This window comes from Argentina silus (assembly GCF_951799395.1).
Source record: "Argentina silus genome assembly, chromosome: 18".
Taxonomy (NCBI): Eukaryota; Metazoa; Chordata; class Actinopteri; order Argentiniformes; family Argentinidae; genus Argentina; species Argentina silus.
In genome coordinates, this window is record NC_139672.1 from 5,489,524 (window position 1) to 5,509,873 (window position 20,350).

The 20,350-nt window shown below is 44.5% G+C and overlaps 3 protein-coding genes across 3 annotated transcripts; all 3 read left to right on the top strand.

The window, feature by feature from the left end:
- Positions 1-505: 505 nt before the first annotated feature.
- Positions 506-7,992, top strand: LOC310818571 (E3 ubiquitin-protein ligase HECTD3-like). The gene is made up of 23 exons (XM_083689559.1): positions 506-595; positions 956-1,422; positions 1,507-1,667; positions 1,818-1,910; positions 2,020-2,155; positions 2,432-2,553; positions 2,709-2,819; positions 2,909-2,991; positions 3,317-3,482; positions 3,702-3,783; positions 3,974-4,156; positions 4,260-4,312; positions 4,441-4,505; positions 4,698-4,801; positions 5,261-5,374; positions 5,490-5,579; positions 5,765-5,971; positions 6,111-6,240; positions 6,340-6,414; positions 6,532-6,613; positions 6,778-6,849; positions 6,975-7,362; positions 7,492-7,992. The coding sequence occupies exons 2-22, from the start codon at positions 1,069-1,071 to the stop codon at positions 7,057-7,059; spliced, it is 2,568 nt and encodes an 855-aa protein (XP_083545685.1). The 5' UTR covers positions 506-595; positions 956-1,068; the 3' UTR covers positions 7,060-7,362; positions 7,492-7,992.
- Positions 7,993-8,319: 327 nt separating this feature from the next.
- Positions 8,320-15,503, top strand: LOC310818689 (E3 ubiquitin-protein ligase HECTD3-like). The gene is made up of 21 exons (XM_083689693.1): positions 8,320-8,943; positions 9,040-9,200; positions 9,362-9,454; positions 9,564-9,699; positions 9,977-10,086; positions 10,242-10,352; positions 10,442-10,524; positions 10,850-11,015; positions 11,235-11,316; positions 11,507-11,689; positions 11,804-11,856; positions 11,985-12,049; positions 12,830-12,933; positions 13,402-13,515; positions 13,631-13,720; positions 13,906-14,112; positions 14,362-14,491; positions 14,591-14,665; positions 14,783-14,864; positions 15,016-15,087; positions 15,290-15,503. Exons 1-21 carry the CDS (start codon positions 8,590-8,592, stop codon positions 15,372-15,374), a joined length of 2,556 nt encoding a protein of 851 aa, XP_083545819.1. The 5' UTR covers positions 8,320-8,589; the 3' UTR covers positions 15,375-15,503.
- A 762-nt stretch (positions 15,504-16,265) lies between these two features.
- Positions 16,266-19,222, top strand: rps8a (ribosomal protein S8a). The gene is made up of 6 exons (XM_083689815.1): positions 16,266-16,316; positions 17,153-17,259; positions 17,544-17,643; positions 17,941-18,116; positions 18,586-18,715; positions 19,068-19,222. The coding sequence occupies exons 1-6, from the start codon at positions 16,313-16,315 to the stop codon at positions 19,175-19,177; spliced, it is 627 nt and encodes a 208-aa protein (XP_083545941.1). The 5' UTR covers positions 16,266-16,312; the 3' UTR covers positions 19,178-19,222.
- Positions 19,223-20,350: the final 1,128 nt, after the last annotated feature.

The window sequence follows — 20,350 nt, forward strand, 5'->3', positions numbered from 1 at the left end:
GATTGACTTGGTTGAGTTCCACTGCAGTGAAAATTAGCAGACATGCTGTTGAACATTGGCAACTGTTATGCATCAGTAAAAAATAAATATTTACCAATTGAATGCAACTGTTTTTGCATGCATGTTATGTTTGACACATCTTTTGATAATGTTCATGCCATGACATCTTGTTAATTAATTAAAAGTGTCGTAAAACATGGTTTTGCACAATTACTTCACTATCTGTACTTTTTTTCAGCCTGCAGTAGCACACAGCTTTGTTTTGAAAAAAATGACTTTTTTCATGTTTCAAATCTACAAAGAATCACAGATGAAATAAATCAAATGTTAAACGAAAATATAACAATTCCACACAATCATAAAGCAGCAACAGACAGTATAATTCACTGAGGTCATACAACTGACTTGATGCGCAAAAATGAAACTGCTGTCAGTGAAGGACCTTTACTTTGAAATGTGCCAGCGACCATCGATATTATCTGCACCCTTTGCCTTGCGAGGGAACTTCCGTATTATGCTACCTGACAGATGATTTACATAAGTGAGCAAACTAGCAAATGAACAACGCAAAACTACGCTTTCAAGACTGCCATGTGTGAGTAAACAACATGATTCTATTGCTTGTTTTGGAATTAAACGTAACTAGCTAGTAGCTTGCCAAATATCTATTTCATCTCCAGTAGGGACAGGTAAGCCAGCTAGCGAGGCTAGCCACACTAGTCTGACACACGACCAGTCAGCAGTGCAGAACCCAAAAATGGTAAACGCTATGGGCGTTTCGCCCTTTTAGACCCCGGCCAAGTGCCACGGCATAGAGTTAGCGATGGATAGTGTTAGCTTCCTAACCAGCTAGCAGAGTTGATGGTGCATTGGCCCATGATGAGAATGTTCCGTTTTGTTTGAAACGTCAACCTGTGGATAATTTGCTTTTTGTGTTGTCTTGTTTGTTCAATAGGAGCATTACCACGACATACCAGGAATACAAAGGGAGAACCAAACCGAAAACTGTAATGCCAGGTGACGTCCCTTCAACTCTGTGTTGACAGATCGCTCACAAAAGTGCTCGAGATGTCCCCAGGCGACAACCCTCACGTTCTACTCGGAAGGATTCGATTTCTGAACAAGTGCATTGAATGTTTTAGGAAGAGCGAATCTGTGCCAGAATGTTTATGTTTCGTCCCGAATGAGGTATGCTATAAAATCTGCAAAGATTCGTCATCAAATTCAACGGCCTCCACTAGCTCATCTGCCGCCAACTCCTCTGTGGGAAAGACCCTGATTTCTGTTTGGGAAAGCCCCCACCAAGCTCCTCACATTAAGAAATTATGCAAGTGCAACATCGAACCAAAGAAAGGGTCATGTATTCGGACTACAGGGGAAGAATATTGCAACAGTCAAGGCCTTTGGGTCAAAATAAACAAGGTAATATTTGAATGTTGTTACAGTACTTAACATAATTTTGACAACTGTCTGAAGTGGTTTCCCTCTAACTCTGTCTGTCTGCAGGACCAGTTGGAGGAGCACCATGTGGGGCAGGAGCTGGAGGAGGGATGGATCCTGGTGTGTAAGCACACAGAGGGAGGAGACAGGCTGGTTCCTGTAGAATCAGCTGACACCATCAGCAGACACCAGCAGCTCTTTGGCTACGACCACAAACCCTGTGACAGGTGCGTGCATGTGTGTGTGCGTGTGTGTGCCCCTCTGCAAACATAAGCTCTTTTACTTGCAATATTTAAGGTATTTGACTTTGTAGTTGGTGTCTTCATGGATGGCCTCCTTCTCCCTCCCTACTCTCCTTCTCTCTCTCTCTCTCTCAGATGGGAGCAGGTGGTGGATGTGGAGAGTTCCCTGCACATCGGCTCTAAACCCAAGATTGCTGAGAGTGACGAAGCTGCCGTCCAGAAGCTCAGGTGAGTGGTTGTCTGTCAATCAGACTGTCAGCATAAGGCATGGCAAGTGATGAAACAAAAGGTGGTTAGGTCAGACAACGCAATGTTCTCCTCCCCTCTGCCCTGCCAGATATGTGCCCCCCACCTGGACATTTGAATGTGACGAGGACCTGGTGCACTACTTCTACGACCACATAGGGAAGGAGGACGAGAACCTGGGGAGTGTGAAGCAGTGTGTGACCAGCATCGACGTCTCCTCCTGTTCTGTGAGTAGTGCAGTGATAATGACAGTGTTATAGTACCTACATCAGTGCTGGTTTTCATTTCACAAAGGAACTATATTGATCAATAACATAAATGATTGGCCAGAGTCCACACACCTGGTTGGCCAGGTGGAAATAAGTGTGAAGAAGGCAGGGACGAAAACCAGTGAGCTCGACGGCCGAAGAAGTCACAAGCACACCTGACCTCGATACCGGTAGTCACTTTTGTGTTTGTGTGTTTCCATGCATATCTGATGGAGTTGATGTATGTGCTGGCAGGAGGACACAAGTGGAGGCGCAGGCTGTTTGACTGATGGAGACACAGAGACATACTGGGAAAGTGATGGCTCGCAGGGCCAACACTGGATCCGCCTGCACATGAAGAGAGGCACTGTGGTCAAGTAAGGGCTGGAGAGCATTCGATGAATGGGGCACTTCTACAACTTCAGTTATAGGGAGTTTGTAGTTGACTTTGATGTGGTATTGGACACCGTTAGAGAGGACTGCTCAAGCGTTGTACAATTGGAACCTCTTTGTCCTTTGTTTTGTTCTTCAGCAAGCTGATTTTGACTGTGGATTCTACGGATTACAACTACATGCCTAAAAGAATCATTGTGTTTGGGGGAGAGGGAAGCAATGTGAAGCTCAGCGATGTCACCATAGATGAGTAGGTTATTTATCGTTCATTTATTTCACTGTAAACTTTGCTGTCCTTCGTTTTTGGATATTGATCGATGTTTTTCGTTTGTACCCCAGCAATCTGATTGGAGAAGTATGTGTGCTGGAAGACATGACAGCCCACCTGCCCGTCATTGAGGTCAGGATCGTGGAATGTAGAGGTAAGGTTCACACATGAGAAAGGAACGCTGAGTAATAGAACCTTTTGAACTTTCAGAGAATATCTCGAACATTGCAGATCAAATTTCAGCAACCGAATGGTATCAAGCTCTGGCAAGTTGACAACTTGAAACTCCTTAAATCCCCGCCCTGTAATCACAACTGGGATAGGCAGAGTGACTGCAAGTGTCTGTTGTGTGACTAAATCAACTTGGACTTTGGATAAAGATAGCTGTGTGACTTCAAATTAAATCATCCATCCTAGGCGTAGTCACAGTTGTTGTGTCCCCAAAATGCCCCTCTTTATGCCTCTCTTTGCTCTCCCAGATGAGGGAATCGATGTGCGGATCAGAGGCCTTAAGATCAAATCGTCATGTGAAAGGGACCTGGGCCTGAATGCTGATGTGTTTCAGTCCCCAAACTTGGTGCGTTACCCCCGCCTGGAGGGCACCCCACCTGACGTCCTCTACCGTCGGGCACTGGTCATCCAGAGGTGCGGAAATGTGGTTCATACATGATGCATTTGTCTCTTAGATCCTGATATGTCTCTGTATGATATTCCTCTATGTCACCTCTTTCAGCTTGACTGTCTCTTATAACCCATCCATTGCTACCGTGATGAACAGTTCTGTTCTGTTAGACTCTTATACAGTGTGTATTCAGTGAGGTTTCCTGGTCATTTGATTGTGTCTCCTTCCCCATGGGTGGGCAGGTTCATCTCTCTCCTGGACAGTCTGTTGCCTCACCTGGTTCCAGCCTGGCACTACAGCCTGGGCACCTTCAACCAGATCAAAGTGAGTGTCATAACTAAGTAAGCATCACAAAGACACTAAGGCCAGGATGAAAAACTCCTATTCTATACTGTCCTAGATTTGTTGTTTGTAGGTTGGTGTTATTTTGTAGTTGTTAGTATCATTGAATTGTTCCATCCTTCCATAATCTCACATTGTTACATTGACCAGCTTGCTCTCTGCTGCCACCTAGAGTATAAAGCAGTTCCTGCTGTTGTCCAAGCGCCGCTCCGCCCTCATCACCCAGTGTGTGAAAGACTCGGAGACCAGCAAGCCCAACTTCATGCCACGTCTCTACATCAACCGTCGCCTGGCCATGGAGCACAGGGACAACCCTTCACTGGACCCCACCTGCAAGAACGCCGTCTTCACACAGGTACATTGCAGTCTGGTCTGTACTGGTCATCACATAGTAAAACAAGTAATCGTGTGTGTGTGTTTCAAGTGGGCGACTTTGACCCCTCGTTTTAATCATGCAGGTGTACGAGGGTCTTAAGCCGTCCGATAAATTTGAGAAGACGTTGGACTACAGGTAGGCGCTGTCCTCGACCCAGCATCTAATCGTTCTGACAGGGTCCTGGTAGTGAAAGGATCTACAACAGTCTAGAAAAATACATGTTTATTGGAGAACTTGATTGAATTTGTGTTGCTGTTCATCAGGTGGCCTGCACGATATGACCAGTGGTGGGAGTGTAAATTCATTGCAGAAGGGATCATTGACCAAGGTTAGTCCTACTTGGATAGCATCTTTACATACTATCACATAAACTGTACTATTGACATAGCAGGTATAGCTGATTTACTCACTCAATCCATCAGAACTTTCTCAAGGGCCTTATTATTGGTTATAGAAGACCTGTCCTGTTCCACCAACCACTTTTGATTGTACTTTCTGTGATCTTGTTCTTGTCCTCCAGGGGGTGGATTTCGGGACAGCCTGGCAGATATGTCTGAGGAGCTTTGCCCCAGCTCAGCAGAGTGCCCCATGCCTCTGCCGTTCTTCAACCGGACATCCAACCAGGTAACCCCACATCCTCCACCATCCCTAAGTCACAAGTGTTCTGACTAGAGTTTCATGGCTAGATATTAGCATTATTTGCTTATTTTTCTCCTTTGTGACAAATGCTTGGAAATAATTGTATCGAAATGAGTGGCAAGATGTGTCAACTAAAACCGGCAGAAGACTAATACCGTATTTTTCAGGATGATTTCTTTTGCCTTTAGATAAAAATTTGGGTTAGAGTCCCAAATAAAAAATTGGGTTAGAGTCCCAAACACCTGGGGAACAGGTATTCTAAGGTAAAGAAAACTAAATAGCTGCTAATAATTGCACTCTGACCCTAAAATGCACAGTGACTTTTTTTATTTTTTTTATGTCTTTTATGTAAGGCACTTTGAAGTTCCTCTGTGTATGAAATGTGCTATATAAATAAGCTTGCCTTGCCTTGTAGTTAAATGGAGGCCTCGTTTTCTTTTCCAGGGAACTGGGCAAGCCAGAGACTACTATGTGCCCAACCCGTCCTGTAGAGAGTTCCACAAGTTCGAGTGGATAGGCCAGGTCATGGGAGCCGCTCTCAGAGGAACCGACTTCCTGGTTAGTGACCTCACTTCCTCCCCGCCCTCCTTATTTGTCTTTGTCTTTGTACAGTTCATTGAGATACATCATTGGACTATGATAATGAGATATGAACCCTCTGTGTCTGGTACAGGTTCTGGCTCTACCTGGGCTGGTGTGGAAGCAACTTACTGGAGAAGCAGTCAGCTGGAGCAAAGACTTTCAAGCTGTGGACTCAGTACTGGTGAGCACCCCCTCATTGTGACATGTCATTGGTCATTTTCTCTAAGCTTTGCCAACTCTTTCAATAGGGATAAGCAGTCTTGATGCTGCATTTCCTTCCATCTAATTTTTCCATGTCAGTAATAAGTGTAGACTGTGTGTGAGAGGGTTTGTCTGGTATTGATATAAGTATGTGTATGTGTACAGGTGAAGTTGCTGGAGGCAATGGAGAATATGGACCAGAATACGTTTGAGTTTAAATTTGGCCAGGAGCTGGTATACACTACTCTGCTGAGTGACGGCAGGCTGGTGGACCTCATCCCTGGGGGCAGCAGTGTGGTCGTCCGCTACGAGGACCGCGGGGAGTTCATAACCCTGGTGCAGAAGGCCCGTCTGGAGGAGAGCAAGCAGCAGGTAGTGTGTGGGTGTGTGGGTGTGTGTGGTAATGCTGATGTGTTTGCTCCAGGTGCTTTGCAGGGACAGATGAAGATATGAGTGTATGCATGTACCCCTGCGTGCTGGTCACACTAGTGTGTGTGTGTGTGTGTTCCAGATTGCGGCCATGCAGGCAGGACTAGTGAAAGTGGTGCCCCAGGCTGTTCTGGACCTGCTCACCTGGCAGGAAGTGGAGAAGAAAGTTTGCGGAGACCCTGAGATCACTGTGGAGGCCCTAAAACGACTCAGTGAGTCCTTGATCACTACCTTGACGCTACATTAATCAGTCACTCAAAAAACATATTTGTAGATATAAAACCTAAACATTGTCTCTATTTCCCCCTCAGCCCGCTACGAGGACCTGGAACAGACAGATGTTAGAGTACAGTACTTGTGGGAGGCATTGATGAACTTCACCAACGGTTAGTTACAGGCCTGTAGATGCATGTCTGAGACTTGGATTGGTCTACTGCTGAGCAGTGAGCCCCTACTGCATGTGTTTTTGATTGCTGACTCTCTCAAATGCTGTCTGTTTTCAGAGGACCGCAGCAGGTTTTTGAGGTTTGTCACTGGAAGAAGCCGTCTTCCTGCCCCTATCTACATCTTTCCTGATAAACAAGGGTATGTGGAAAGACAATTCATAAGCAAAAACACTTCCCCTGCACTGATGCTACTGCTTACAATCCCTAATTTTACGTATGATTTTGTTGAAGAGAGATACAGATATTAATGGTGTGTTTGCTGCACTTTTACAAAACATATTTTTATAAACATTTTCCCTCTAGATCTGAAACCACAGATGCGCTACCACAATCCTCTACCTGCTCTAGTACCCTTTATTTACCCAACTACCCCAGGTGAGTGCTTAATGTGTGCTCTCTGGTTTTTGATATGTAGTTGTCTATCTTTGTTTTCCATGTCTTCCAATTCACTAACGGTGTATTTCTGTGTATCCCTCCCTGTGTGTTCCTGTTCTCTACAGTGCGAAGGTTTGTGAGGAGAAGCTGCGCTACGCTGCCTACAACTGCGTGGCCATCGACACAGACATGAGTCCCTGGGAGGAGTGACTCCCCTCCACATCACTATAGGAGTTTTACACGCAAACATATTTTTTAGCAGCACTATCTAGCCGGAGCTAATGCCAAGCGAATAGCTATATATACGCAATTGCCAATCAATCACAGCTGTACATAATAAACAACTATGCTGAATCAGGTATCAATGCTGTTTGTGGATGACATGTACCAGAACCTGCCCCTCACTGAAAAGGACAAGCACTGGGCGGAAAGATGCTTTCCAATCTCATACACCACATCTACTGCAGCAGAAACTCTCAAACCAGTCTTCATGGGCTCCACATACGATATGAGGTAAAATTACTGTCATATTCAGTATATCAGTGGTCACATTCCCATCTCTATACATACATACATGGATAACTACAATACTGCCCCTCCCACCTCTCCCCTATCACTTTTCTGTGTGTTCACCATCTGCAGGATGAGTGGGGAGGATCTCACACACCACCAGACTGCAGACACACCTGTAAGAGGCCAATACCTGCCTCACAGAGGCTCACTGGATGATGCCCTTAGCAACCACACCCAGGGGGGCCAGGGGGTGCAGCTGCTGCAGCTCCGTGGAGGCAGCTTCACCTCTGGGCAGGACTGCTCACCATACATCCATGAGGATGAGTGTGAAGATGGGAGGGATGTCAACACTCTTCCTCTTGGGGGAGGGAGACTCTGGGAAGTCTCCAATCAGCATCAAGAAAAAGGGGAGGCTCTGGTTAAGATTGGCTTGGTTGAGTTCCACTGCAATGAAAATTAGCAGACATGCTGTTGAACTTAGGCAACTGTTATGCATCAGTAAAAAATAAATATTTACCAATTGAATGCAACTGTTTTTGCATGCATGTTATGTTTGACACATCTTTTGATAATGTTCATGCCATGACATCTTGTTAATTAATTAAAAGTGTCGTAAAACATGGTTTTGCACAATTACTTCACTATCTGTACTTTTTTTCAGCCTGCAGTAGCACACAGCTTTGTTTTGAAAAAAATGAAAATATAACAATTCCACACAATCATAAAGCAGCAACAGACAGTATAATTCACTGAGGTCATACAACTGACTTGATGCGCAAAAATGAAACTGCTGTCAGTGAAGGACCTTTACTTTGAAATGTGCCAGCGACCATCGATATTATCTGCACCCTTTGCCTTGCGAGGGAACTTCCGTATTATGACACACGACCAGTCAGCAGTGTCAAGGAAACCAAAAATGGTAAACGCTATGGGCGTTTCGCCCTTTTAGACCCCGGCCAAGTGCCAGGGCATAAAGTTAGCGATGGATAGTGTTAGCTTCCTAACCAGCTAGCAGAGTTGATGGTGCATTGGCCCATGATGAGAATGTTCCGTTTTGTTTGAAACGTCAACCTGTGGATAATTTGCTTTTTGTGTTGTCTTGTTTGTTCAATAGGAGCATTACCACGGCATACCAGGAATACAAAGGGAGAACCAAACCGAAAACTGTAATGTCAGGTGACGTCCCTTCAACTCTGTGTTGACACATCGCTCACAAAAGTGCTCGAGATGTCCCCAGGCGACAACCCTCACGTTCTACTCGGAAGGATTCGATTTCTGAACAAGTGCATTGAATGTTTTAGGAAGAGCGAATCTGTGCCAGAATGTTTATGTTTCGTCCCGAATGAGGTATGCTATAAAATCTGCAAAGATTCGTCATCAAATGCAACGGCCTCCACTAGCTCATCTGCCGCCAACTCCTCTGTGGGAAAGACCCTGATTTCTGTTTGGGAAAGCCCCCACCAAGCTCCTCACATTAAGAAATTATGCAAGTGCAACATCGAACCAAAGAAAGGGTCATGTATTCGGACTACAGGGGAAGAATATTGCAACAGTCAAGGCCTTTGGGTCAAAATAAACAAGGTAATATTTGAATGTTGTTACAGTACTTAACATAATTTTGACAACTGTCTGAAGTGGTTTCCCTCTAACTTTGTCTGTCTTTGTGTCTGTCTGCAGGACCAGTTGGAGGAGCACAGTGTGGGGCAGGAGCTGGAGGAGGGATGGATCCTGGTGTGTAAGCACACAGAGGGAGGAGACAGGCTGGTTCCTGTAGAATCAGCTGACACCGTCAGCAGACACCAGCAGCTCTTCGGCTACGACCACAAACCCTGCGACAGGTATGTGTGTGTGCGAGCGTGCGTGCGTACCCCTCAGCTGCCTTCGCAAACATAAGCAGTTCTACTTGCAATATTTAAGGATTTGGACTTTGTAGTGGGTGTCTTTATAGATGGCCTCCTTCTGCCTCCCTACTCTCTCATTCTCTCTCTCTCTCTCTCAGATGGGAGCAGGTGGTGGATGTGGAGAGTTCCCTGCACATCGGCTCTAAACCCAAGATTGCTGAGAGTGACGAAGCTGCCGTCCAGAAGCTCAGGTGAGTGGTTGTCTGTCAATCAGACTGTCAGCATAAGGCATGGCAAGTGATGAAACAAAAGGTGGTTAGGTCAGACAACGCAATGTTCTCCTCCCCTCTGCCCTGCCAGATATGTGCCCCCCACCTGGACATTTGAATGTGACGAGGACCTGGTGCACTACTTCTACGACCACATAGGGAAGGAGGACGAGAACCTGGGGAGTGTGAAGCAGTGTGTGACCAGCATCGACGTCTCCTCCTGTTCTGTGAGTAGTGCAGTGATAATGACAGTGTTATAGTACCTACATCAGTGCTGGTTTTCATTTCACAAAGGCACTATACTGATCAATAACATAAATGATTGGCCAGAGTCCACACACCTGGTTGGCCAGGTGGAAATAAGTGTGAAGAAGGCAGGGACGAAAACCAGTGAGCTCGACGGCCGAAGAAGTCACAAGCACACCTGACCTAGATACCGGTAGTCACTTTTGTGTTATGTGTGTTTCCATGCATATCTGATGGAGTTGATGTATGTACTGGCAGGAGGACACAAGTGGTTTGACTGATGGAGACACAGAGACATACTGGGAAAGTGATGGCTCGCGGGGCCAACACTGGATCTGCCTGCACATGAAGAGAGGCACTGTGGTCAAGTAAGGGCTGGAGAGCATTCGATGAATGGGACACTTCTACAACTTCAGTTATAGGGAGTTTGCAGTTGACTTTGATGTGGTATTGGACACCGTTAGAGAGGACTGCTCAAGCGTTGTACAATTGGAACCTCTTTGTCCTTTGTTTTGTTCTTCAGCAAGCTGATTTTGACTGTGGATTCTACGGATGAGACCTACATGCCTAAAAGAATCATTGTGTTTGGGGGAGAGGGAAGCAATGTGAAGCTCAGCGATGTCACCATAGATGAGTAGGTTATTTATCGTTCATTTATTTCACTGTAAACTTTGCTGTCCTTCGTTTTTGGATATTGATCGATGTTTTTCGTTTGTACCCCAGCAATCTGATTGGAGAAGTATGTGTGCTGGAAGACATGACAGCCCACCTGCCCGTCATTGAGGTCAGGATCGTGGAATGTAGAGGTAAGGTTCACACATGAGAAAGGAACGCTGAGTAATAGAACCTTTTGAACTTTCAGAGAATATCTCGAACATTGCAGATCAAAGTTCAGCAACCGAATGGTGTCAAGCTCTGGCAAGGTGACAACTTGAAACTCCTTAAATCCCCGCCCTGTAATCACAACTGGGATAGGCAGAGTGACTGCAAGTGTCTGTTGTGTGACTAAATCAACTTGGACTTTGGATAAAGATAGCTGTGTGACTTCAAATTAAATCATCAATCCTAGGCGTAGTCACAGTTGTTGTGTCTCCAAAATGCCCTTCCTTACGCCTCTCTTTGCTCTCCCAGATGAAGGAGTCGATGTGCGGATCAGAGGCCTTAAGATCAAATCGTCATGTGAAAGGGACCTGGGCCTGAATGCTGATGTGTTTCAGTCCCCAAACTTGGTGCGTTACCCCCGCCTGGAGGGCACCCCACCTGACGTCCTCTACCGTCGGGCACTGGTCATCCAGAGGTGCGGAAATGTGGTTCATACATGATGCATTTGTCTCTTAGATCCTGATATGTCTCTGTATGATATTCCTCTATGTCACCTCTTTCAGCTTGACTGTCTCTTATAACCCATCCATTGCTACCGTGATGAACAGTTCTGTTCTGTTAGACTCTTATACAGTGTGTATTCAGTGAGGTTTCCTGGTCATTTGATTGTGTCTCCTTCCCCATGGGTGGGCAGGTTCATCTCTCTCCTGGACAGTCTGTTGCCTCACCTGGTTCCAGCCTGGCACTACAGCCTGGGCACCTTCAACCAGATCAAAGTGAGTGTCATAACTAAGTAAGCATCACAAAGACACTAAGGCCAGGATGAAAAACTCCTATTCTATACTGTCCTAGATTTGTTGTTTGTAGGTTGGTGTTATTTTGTAGTTGTTAGTATCATTGAATTGTTCCATCCTTCCATAATCTCACATTGTTACATTGACCAGCTTGCTCTCTGCTGCCACCTAGAGTATAAAGCAGTTCCTGCTGTTGTCCAAGCGCCGCTCCGCCCTCATCACCCAGTGCCTGAAAGACTCAGAGACCAGCAACCCCAACTTCATGCCCCGTCTCTACATCAACCGTCGCCTGGCCATGGAGCACAGGGACAACCCTTCACTGGACCCCACCTGCAAGAACGCCGTCTTCACACAGGTACATTGCAGTCTGGTCTGTACTGGTCATCACATAGTAAAACAAGTAATCGCAAGTAATCGTGTGTGTGTTTGTGTTTCAAGTGGACGTTGACCCCTCGTTTTAATCATGCAGGTGTACGAGGGTCTTAAGCCGTCCGATAAATTTGAGAAGACGTTGGACTACAGGTAGGCGCTGTCCTCGACCCAGCATCTAATCGTTCTGAAAGGGTCCTGGTAGTGAAAGGATCTACAACAGTCTAGAAAAATACATGTTTATTGGAGAACTTGATTGAATTTGTGTTGCTGTTCATCAGGTGGCCTGCACGATATGCCCAGTGGTGGGAGTGTAAATTCATTGCAGAAGGGATCATTGACCAAGGTTAGTCCTACTTGGATAGCATCTTTACATACTATCACATAAACTGTACTATTGACATTAGGGATGGGCATTCGACTAAATTGTCTTAGTCGATCGTCGGGAGAATTAACGATCGATTTTCGATTAATCATTAATATTTTTATATTAAAATTCACTATTTATAGGCTATATTCAAAATGCAATGAAAATACAAAAAGACAGCGTGTTTTCCTCATTGAGATCTTTATTACAATCCGTTCAATTGAAGATACGCGGAGCCTGCAGCTAAGCCGGTGCTTATAAACACAACTGACCCTCGTTTTTTTTCCAAAATAATAATAATATAAAAAAAAAAAAACAATCATGTTAAACAATAACTTAACCAAAAATATATAATACTTAGGTCGGACAGGTTTTGCCAAATGTAACTCAAAACGATCAAAAAAGGCACCATGTCGAGAAAGAGGGAGATTAGCCTACCCAACAATGAATTAGGCTTATTAACAAAGCTTCATAAAAAAATAACCAGTAACTCACATACAACTTCAGCACCAGTCTACTGATTTTTGTTGAGAAAGATATAAAGAAAATAATTTAATCGACGAAATTCTAATGATCAATTAATCGATCGTCGATTAATCATGCCCATCCCTAATTGACATAGCAGGTATAGCTGATTTACTCACTCAATCCATCAGAACTTTCTCAAGGGCCTTCCTTTATTATTGGTTATAGAGGACGTGTCCTGTTCCACCAACCACTGCTGATTGTACTTTCTGTGATCTTGTTCTTGTCCTCCAGGGGGTGGATTTCGGGACAGCCTGGCAGACATGTCTGAGGAGCTTTGCCCCAGCTCAGCAGAGTGCCCCATGCCTCTGCCGTTCTTCAACCGGACATCCAACCAGGTAACCCCACATCCTCCACCATCCCTAAGTCACAAGTGTTCTGACTAGAGTTTCATGGCTAGATATTAGCATTGTTTGCTTATTTTTCTCCTTTGTGACAAATGCTTGGAAATAATAGTATCTAAATGAGATGTGTCAACTAAAACCGGCAGAAGACTAATACATTATTTTTCAGGATGATTCCTTTTGCCTTTAGATAAAAATTTGGCCAAATAAAATTTGGGTTAGAGTCCCAAATAAAAATTTGGGTTAGAGTCCCAAACACCTGGGGAACAGGTATTCTAAGGTAAAGAAAACTAAATAGCTGCTAATAATTGCACTCTGACCCTAAAATGCACAGTGACTTTTTTTTATTTTTTTTATGTCTTTTATGTAAGGCACTTTGAAGTTCCTCTGTGTATGAAATGTGCTATATAAATAAGCTTGCCTTGCCTTGTAGTCAAATGGAGGCCTCGTTTTCTTTTCCAGGGAACCGGGCAAGCTAGAGACTACTATGTGCCCAACCCGTCCTGTAGAGAGTTCCACAAGTTTGAGTGGATAGGCCAGGTCATGGGAGCCGTTCTCAGAGGAACCGACTTCCTGGTTAGTGACCTCACTTCCTCCCCGCCCTCCTTATTTGTCTTTGTATTTGTACAGTTCATTGAGATACATCATTGGACTATGATAATGAGATATGAACCCTCTGTGTCTGGTACAGGTTCTGGCTCTACCTGGGCTGGTGTGGAAGCAACTTACTGGAGAAGCAGTCAGCTGGAGCAAAGACTTTCAAGCTGTGGACTCAGTACTGGTGAGCACCCCCTCATTGTGACATGTCATTGGTCATTTTCTCTAAGCTTTGCCAACTCTTTCAATAGGGATAAGCAGTCTTGATGCTGCATTTCCTTCCATCTAATTTTTCCATGTCAGTAATAAGTGTAGACTGTGTGTGAGAGGGTTTGTCTGGTATTGATATAAGTATGTGTATGTGTACAGGTGAAGTTGCTGGAGGCAATGGAGAATATGGACCAGAATACGTTTGAGTTTAAATTTGGCCAGGAGCTGGTGTACACTACTCTGCTGAGTGACGGCAGGCTGGTGGACCTCATCCCTGGGGGCAGCAGTGTGGTCGTCCGCTACGAGGACCGCAGGGAGTTCATAACCCTGGTGCAGAAGGCCCGTCTGGAGGAGAGCAAGCAGCAGGTAGTAGCATTGTGTGTGTGTGTGTGTGTGTGTGTGTGTGTGTGTGTGTGTGTGTGTGTGTGTGTGTGTGTGTGTGTGTGTGTGTGTGTGTGTGTGTGTGTGTGTGTGTGTGTGTGTGTGTGTGTGTGTGTGTGTGTTTGTGGTAATGCTGATGTGTTCACTCCAGGTGCTTTGCAGGGACAGATGAAGATATGAGTGTATGCATGTACCCCTGCGTGCTGGTCACACTAGTGTGTGTGTGTGTTCCAGATTGCGGCCATGCAGGCAGGACTAGTGAAAGTGGTGCCCCAGGCTGTTCTGGACCTGCTCACCTGGCAGGAAGTGGAGAAGAAAGTTTGCGGAGACCCTGAGATCACTGTGGAGGCCCTAAAACGACTCAGTGAGTCCTTGATCACTACCTTGACGCTACATTAATCAGTCACTCAAAAAACATATTTGTAGATATAAAACCTAAACATTGTTTCTATTTCCCCCTCAGCCCGCTACGAGGACCTGGAACAGACAGATGTTAGAGTACAGTACTTGTGGGAGGCATTGATGAACTTCACCAACGGTTAGTTACAGGCCTGTAGATGCATGTCTGAGACTTGGATTGGTCTACTGCTGAGCAGTGAGCCCCTACTGCATGTGTTTTTGATTGCTGACTGTCTCAAATGCTGTCTGTTTTCAGAGGACCGCAGCAGGTTTTTGAGGTTTGTCACTGGAAGAAGCCGTCTTCCTGCCCCTATCTGCATCTTTCCTGATAAACAAGGGTATGTAGAAAGACAATTCATAAGCAAAAACACTTCTCCTGCACTGATGCTACTGCTTACAATCCCTAATTTTACGTATGCTTTTGTTGAAGAGAGATACAGATATTTATGGTGTGTTTGCTGCACTTTTATAAAACATATTTCCCTCTAGATCTGAAATCACAGATGCGCTACCAGAATCCTCTACCTGCTCTAGTACCCTTTATTTACCCACCTACCCCAGGTGAGTTCTTTGTGTGTGCTCTCTCTGGTTTTTGATATGTGGTTGTCTATCCACACCACGGAAATAAGTAAAATGCTATTTTGGAGAAACTGGTCTTCATCACAGTCCATTTAAAAGCACAGTAAATAATACCATCATGTCTTCCAATTCACTAACGGTGTATTTCTGTGTATCCCTCCCTGTGTGTTCCTGTTCTCTACAGTGCGAAGGTTTGTGAGGAGAAGCTGCGCTACGCTGCCTACAACTGCGTGGCCATCGACACAGACATGAGTCCCTGGGAGGAGTGACTCCCCTCCACATCACTATAGGAGTTTTACACGCAAACATATTTTTTAGCAGCACTATCTAGCCGGAGCTAATGCCAAGCGAATAGCTATATATACGCAATTGTCAATCAATCACTGCTGTACATAATAAACAACTATGCTGAAATATAATGAACTCAACTTTGGGCCATCTTTTCTTATGTTCTCACATGAACGTTGTATACAATTGCAGCATAGACTTTCCATGAATCTCAACCTAAGGTCAAGGCCGGTAGGGACGACACAAGGGGGAATTACAGACAAGGGGTTTTATTGTCATGAACAAACAACCACTAAATCAAATTTATTTTGTCAACACATTTTCAGACAATAGCCAAGCTGTCGAGAAAGCTCAAGCATGTACCTGATACAATGGTCAAAACAATGCCAGTCAAGACTTGCATTATTGTCTCGGACTTTTATTTTGATTGCATTAAATCTCAGACTGTAGTTGAAGACTGATGCTCCTTAGAGAAGTGCACAATTGTATTGTCTTGAATAGCTTACAATCACACAACAGTATTTCATGGAACAGTATAAAACAAAGATAACAGAAACCAAGATATTAACCTTTTAACAACACATACACACACATGTAGTACAAGCAATTCAAATCTCGACATTGAAACACCCTTTAATTTAATTAACCTATGATTTAATTGAGAAATTTGAGTTTTTTCACCACCTCCAAATGTCCACTACATCCTCTGTATGCGTTCACCAGAGGTATTCACAAATGATCATGCTGCTTACAGTCCTTCACAAGTAGATGGCGGTACTGACCATTTCAAGTTGTGCAACGGTGAAGGAGGAAAATGAAGATGACCTGCATCCACTTATCGTGCTTTCTCGCGATATGTGACAGCTTCAAACTTCCCCCATGAGCCCTTGCGTGTTCTCTTTCTAGCCGGCGCCTGAGAATGGGTACGTGTTTTCATGCTCGGTTCGGAGAGAGAATCCATGTCCATCAGATATTTTGCAGCAGGAATATAATAATTATGGTCTGACAGGTTAAAGATAATTTTAGTATCAATGAGGTTATTGTGAACTTCCATCGATATCTGCATTTATTCTTATTTTGATGAGATTATTGTGAAGTGATGGCTGACATGTCTCGACAAGATGGCTGCTCGCATTGGGTATTTGGCGTTTGACTTGAAATTTCGCTATATTTGCTTTAATACACTGAGGTCGCTTTGGTAGTGATTCATTGCAGTATTTATTTTCATTGCTTACATCCCTAAACCTACTATTTACAGCGTGTAAACATTGCTTTGGTTTTTCAGTGTTAGGCTTCCTGGGTAGCAAGTGATGCTGTATGGTTCGCTAGGCCTCGGAGTGTCTGCTCACGCATTCTGAATTTTACTGCTACTGACTGCTATTACTGTCTGTTTTTGTATTACTGTTAACGCTCTTACTGGTGGCGTTGAAAGTAAATGTTCATTGGCATTCACTGAACTGCAGTCATGTTCTCTTTCATCCAAGTGTAACTACCTTAGTTCGCCATCCAGCTAATGCTAGGCCAATGGTTAGCCACCTACCCTAAAGCCATGCTTTCGTACGTGGATTACCATGTGTAGGGCTTGTTGAGCTGTCGTGCTTGAGTGTTTATGATGACATTTTAAAGCTGTTTCCGATTTCTATGAGGATAACACCTTGGAGAACTGACTACTCAAGCACGTCTGCACGTGGAAGTCATGCACAACATTCTCTTGAGCGTGTCCTTTTCTCACTTGTCTTGTCTCTGTGTTTTTCGCCAGGTATCTCCAGGGACAACTGGCACAAGCGCCGCAAGACCGGCGGTAAACGCAAGCCTTACCACAAGAAAAGGAAGTATGAGCTCGGTCGTCCTCCCGCGAACACAAAGGTAAGCTCCCAAGGGGCCACGTGCTGAAATATTTTGATATGACTGGTCTGTTGTCATTTGAGGTGTGGGTGATGAAAACGTGACCTTAGGTAGGTTTGTTTTTGACCGTTTTGGTTCAAATGTTAGGACCTGCCGATGTTAGGACTTGTCATAGTTACTCTGACACACCGCAATGCATGTGAAACAAGGACTGAAGATGGGCTGCTATGGTGGGTGAAATGTATCCTACTGACTGATGCTCTGTGTATTTGACAAGCTCATAATGCTTCTCTCCCTTGTCTTAGATTGGACCTCGCCGTATCCACACAGTGAGGGTTCGCGGTGGCAACAAGAAATACCGTGCTCTCAGGATCGATGTTGGCAACTTCTCATGGGGCTCTGAGTGTAAGTGGCCCTCAACACATGGCCCTCATGATTGTAGCTTGTAAAGGTTTCAGTCAGTGTGGGAGCAGTGCAAGTCTTTCTATGAAGATATCTTTGTCCAGTTCTGCTACTGAATGCAAGTGATGATATTTGTGACTCTGAGAGAGACCAAAGTAGATTCCCCACAGGAATTTGACATGATTGTCACTTTCAATCATTCTGCATATAATAGGTGTATGAAGGGGTTTATTCCACCCCTATCAACCTATTCAGCATAGAAAGTTAAATGGCTTCTAAACACTGCTTGCTTGTTTTCAGGCTGCACCCGCAAGACCAGGATCATTGATGTGGTCTACAACGCCTCCAACAACGAGCTGGTGCGAACCAAGACCCTGGTGAAGAACTGCATCGTCCTCGTTGATAGCCTCCCCTACAGGCAGTGGTATGAGGCCCACTATGCCACTCCCCTGGGACGTAAGAAGGGAGCTAAGCTGGTACGTTGACCCATTCTCGTAGATCAATATCCCAATTCTGGTTCCGAAGTACCACCATTGGTTTCTGTAAATGCTGTTTCTTTCTGCTAACAGTACGGTGATGTGGCCTCAAGGGTTATTGTGCCGGTTAGAGAACCAAATGGCGCTTTGGGACCAGAATTGTCAGGTCGATGCAAATGTTTTATAGACACTTCACTTGTGAAGAATGCAACTTATCTTCATGCATGTGCTGTGAACACGTTTGTATATTGGTCTTTCTATGATGATAACTTTGTCCAGTTCTGCTACTGAATGTTAGTGATCGATATTTGTGACTCTGAGGAAGACCTGGGTTTTGAAGTACTTTCTGGATGCTAACCTTGGAAAATAATGAAATTTGTCTAAAGTGTGCTTGCCTCAAGCATTGTTATTGCAATGCAGAGTTGTGCATCTGTCCCTTCATTGATGATGATCAACTCCTTTGTTGTAGACCCCTGAAGAGGAGGAAGTTATTAACAAGAAGAGATCGAAGAAGATCCAGAAGAAATTTGACGAGCGCAAGAAGAACTGCAAGATCAGCACCCTCTTGGAGGAACAGTTCCAGCAGGGCAAACTGCTTGGTGAGTCAAAGCTAGTATTCAGTTGGTTAAAGCAGTTTTCAATCATTGTCCCACACGTGTTGCATGATTTTGTTCCTGCCTGGTGTTAACACCTAATTCATCGTTGAGTTGAATCAGGGTAAACTATGGGAAAGGAGCAAAGGCTTGCTGTGTCAATCCATGATTGGGGGGAAAAAACGCATTCATAGGGTTGCAGTCGAGTTATTTGATTATAAGAATCTTATCCAGTTCTCCTTCTGAATCCTCAGCGATGAGTCTTTTTACCATTTCTGATCAGACCCTGTAGTGCCTCTATTGTAGCATTCCAGCTTGAGTTTGTAATCATTGCGTGTCATCTCTTTCTCCCCTGCAGCCTGCGTTGCCTCCAGACCTGGCCAGTGCGGCAGAGTAGATGGCTATGTCCTGGAAGGCAAGGAGCTTGAGTTCTACCTGAGGAAGATCAAGGCCAAGAAAGGCAAATAGATGTACAGCTGTTTGATACTACGTCAATAAAACCCAAACGTCCCAGATCTGTGTCCTGTCTTTTTCTTTCTCGTGGGTCTATTGGGTGTTTAGTGGGTACAAGTACTTGTGACAGGAAGTCCCGAGTTACTAGTGTTTGTCCAGGGTTAAAGGGGATTATCATCGTATTGTATTTACTGCACTGTCTAGTGACTGGTCTGCCGTTCCCCTGGCTGTCCAATCTCATTCCAGTGCCAGATTAACCTCAGTCAGCAGAAGGGCTGGGCCACAACAATGGCTCCTCCCTTTCGAAGGCCGAGAACAAATTATGAAGTGTGAACTGTTGGGCTACTTGCTGACACTGCTTTACAGATTCTGCATCAAATTAAAGTGTTGTGATATTTGCTGAATAAACTGAAATGCAGCAATACATTTGGATGTCTTTTTTTTATGGTTGTGGGGAATGAATTGGACCATAGATGTTAGGTCAGACTTTAGGTGACTTCAGTGTACTACAATGCTCTGACAAAACTGCACATTGTAGTAAATTCATGTTGCTAGTGTGTCCTTAAGCCCACCATTCAGAACCAAATACAGAGTACCTCTGCTAGGGGCTCCTCAAAGTCCTCCCCCTTGTGGCACAACAATGGAGGTATGAGATTCCACGATCCTTCAATATGACTGTCCTGGACAGTCAGGGAAAATGTTGGAAGTACATTGTTTGCAAAATATCTTGAATGTGTAATTAATTAAAATGAACTTGAACTCCTAAACTTAAGTTGTCGAAAGCGCTGATGGATTCCAGGTAGAGCACCCTGGCGTGGGGAGGTGGCCCCATCTAGTGGCCTCACGCTAGAAGTATCCAGTGAAACAGAAGTCGGGGGGGGGGGGTACCTACAGAAGAATATGTCATAGCTCCTCAGTGTCCTCTCTGGAGAGAGTTTAGATTCGGAAGCCCCCAGTCTGTATTGCTGTTAGTATCAGGAGTAGGCTCTCTTTTTAGCTGCCTAGATTCGGCTAGATTTAGTTTATTTACGTTAAATTTCTTAAACTTCTTTACTCCTTATATTTACTTTAGTATTTCGTTACTCCTATATATTTACTTTTACTCTAATTTCTTTGATTTATTTTTTTTAATTTATTTTTTTACTTTAATTGCTTTAGTATCTTTTATTTTCCTTTATTTACTTTAAA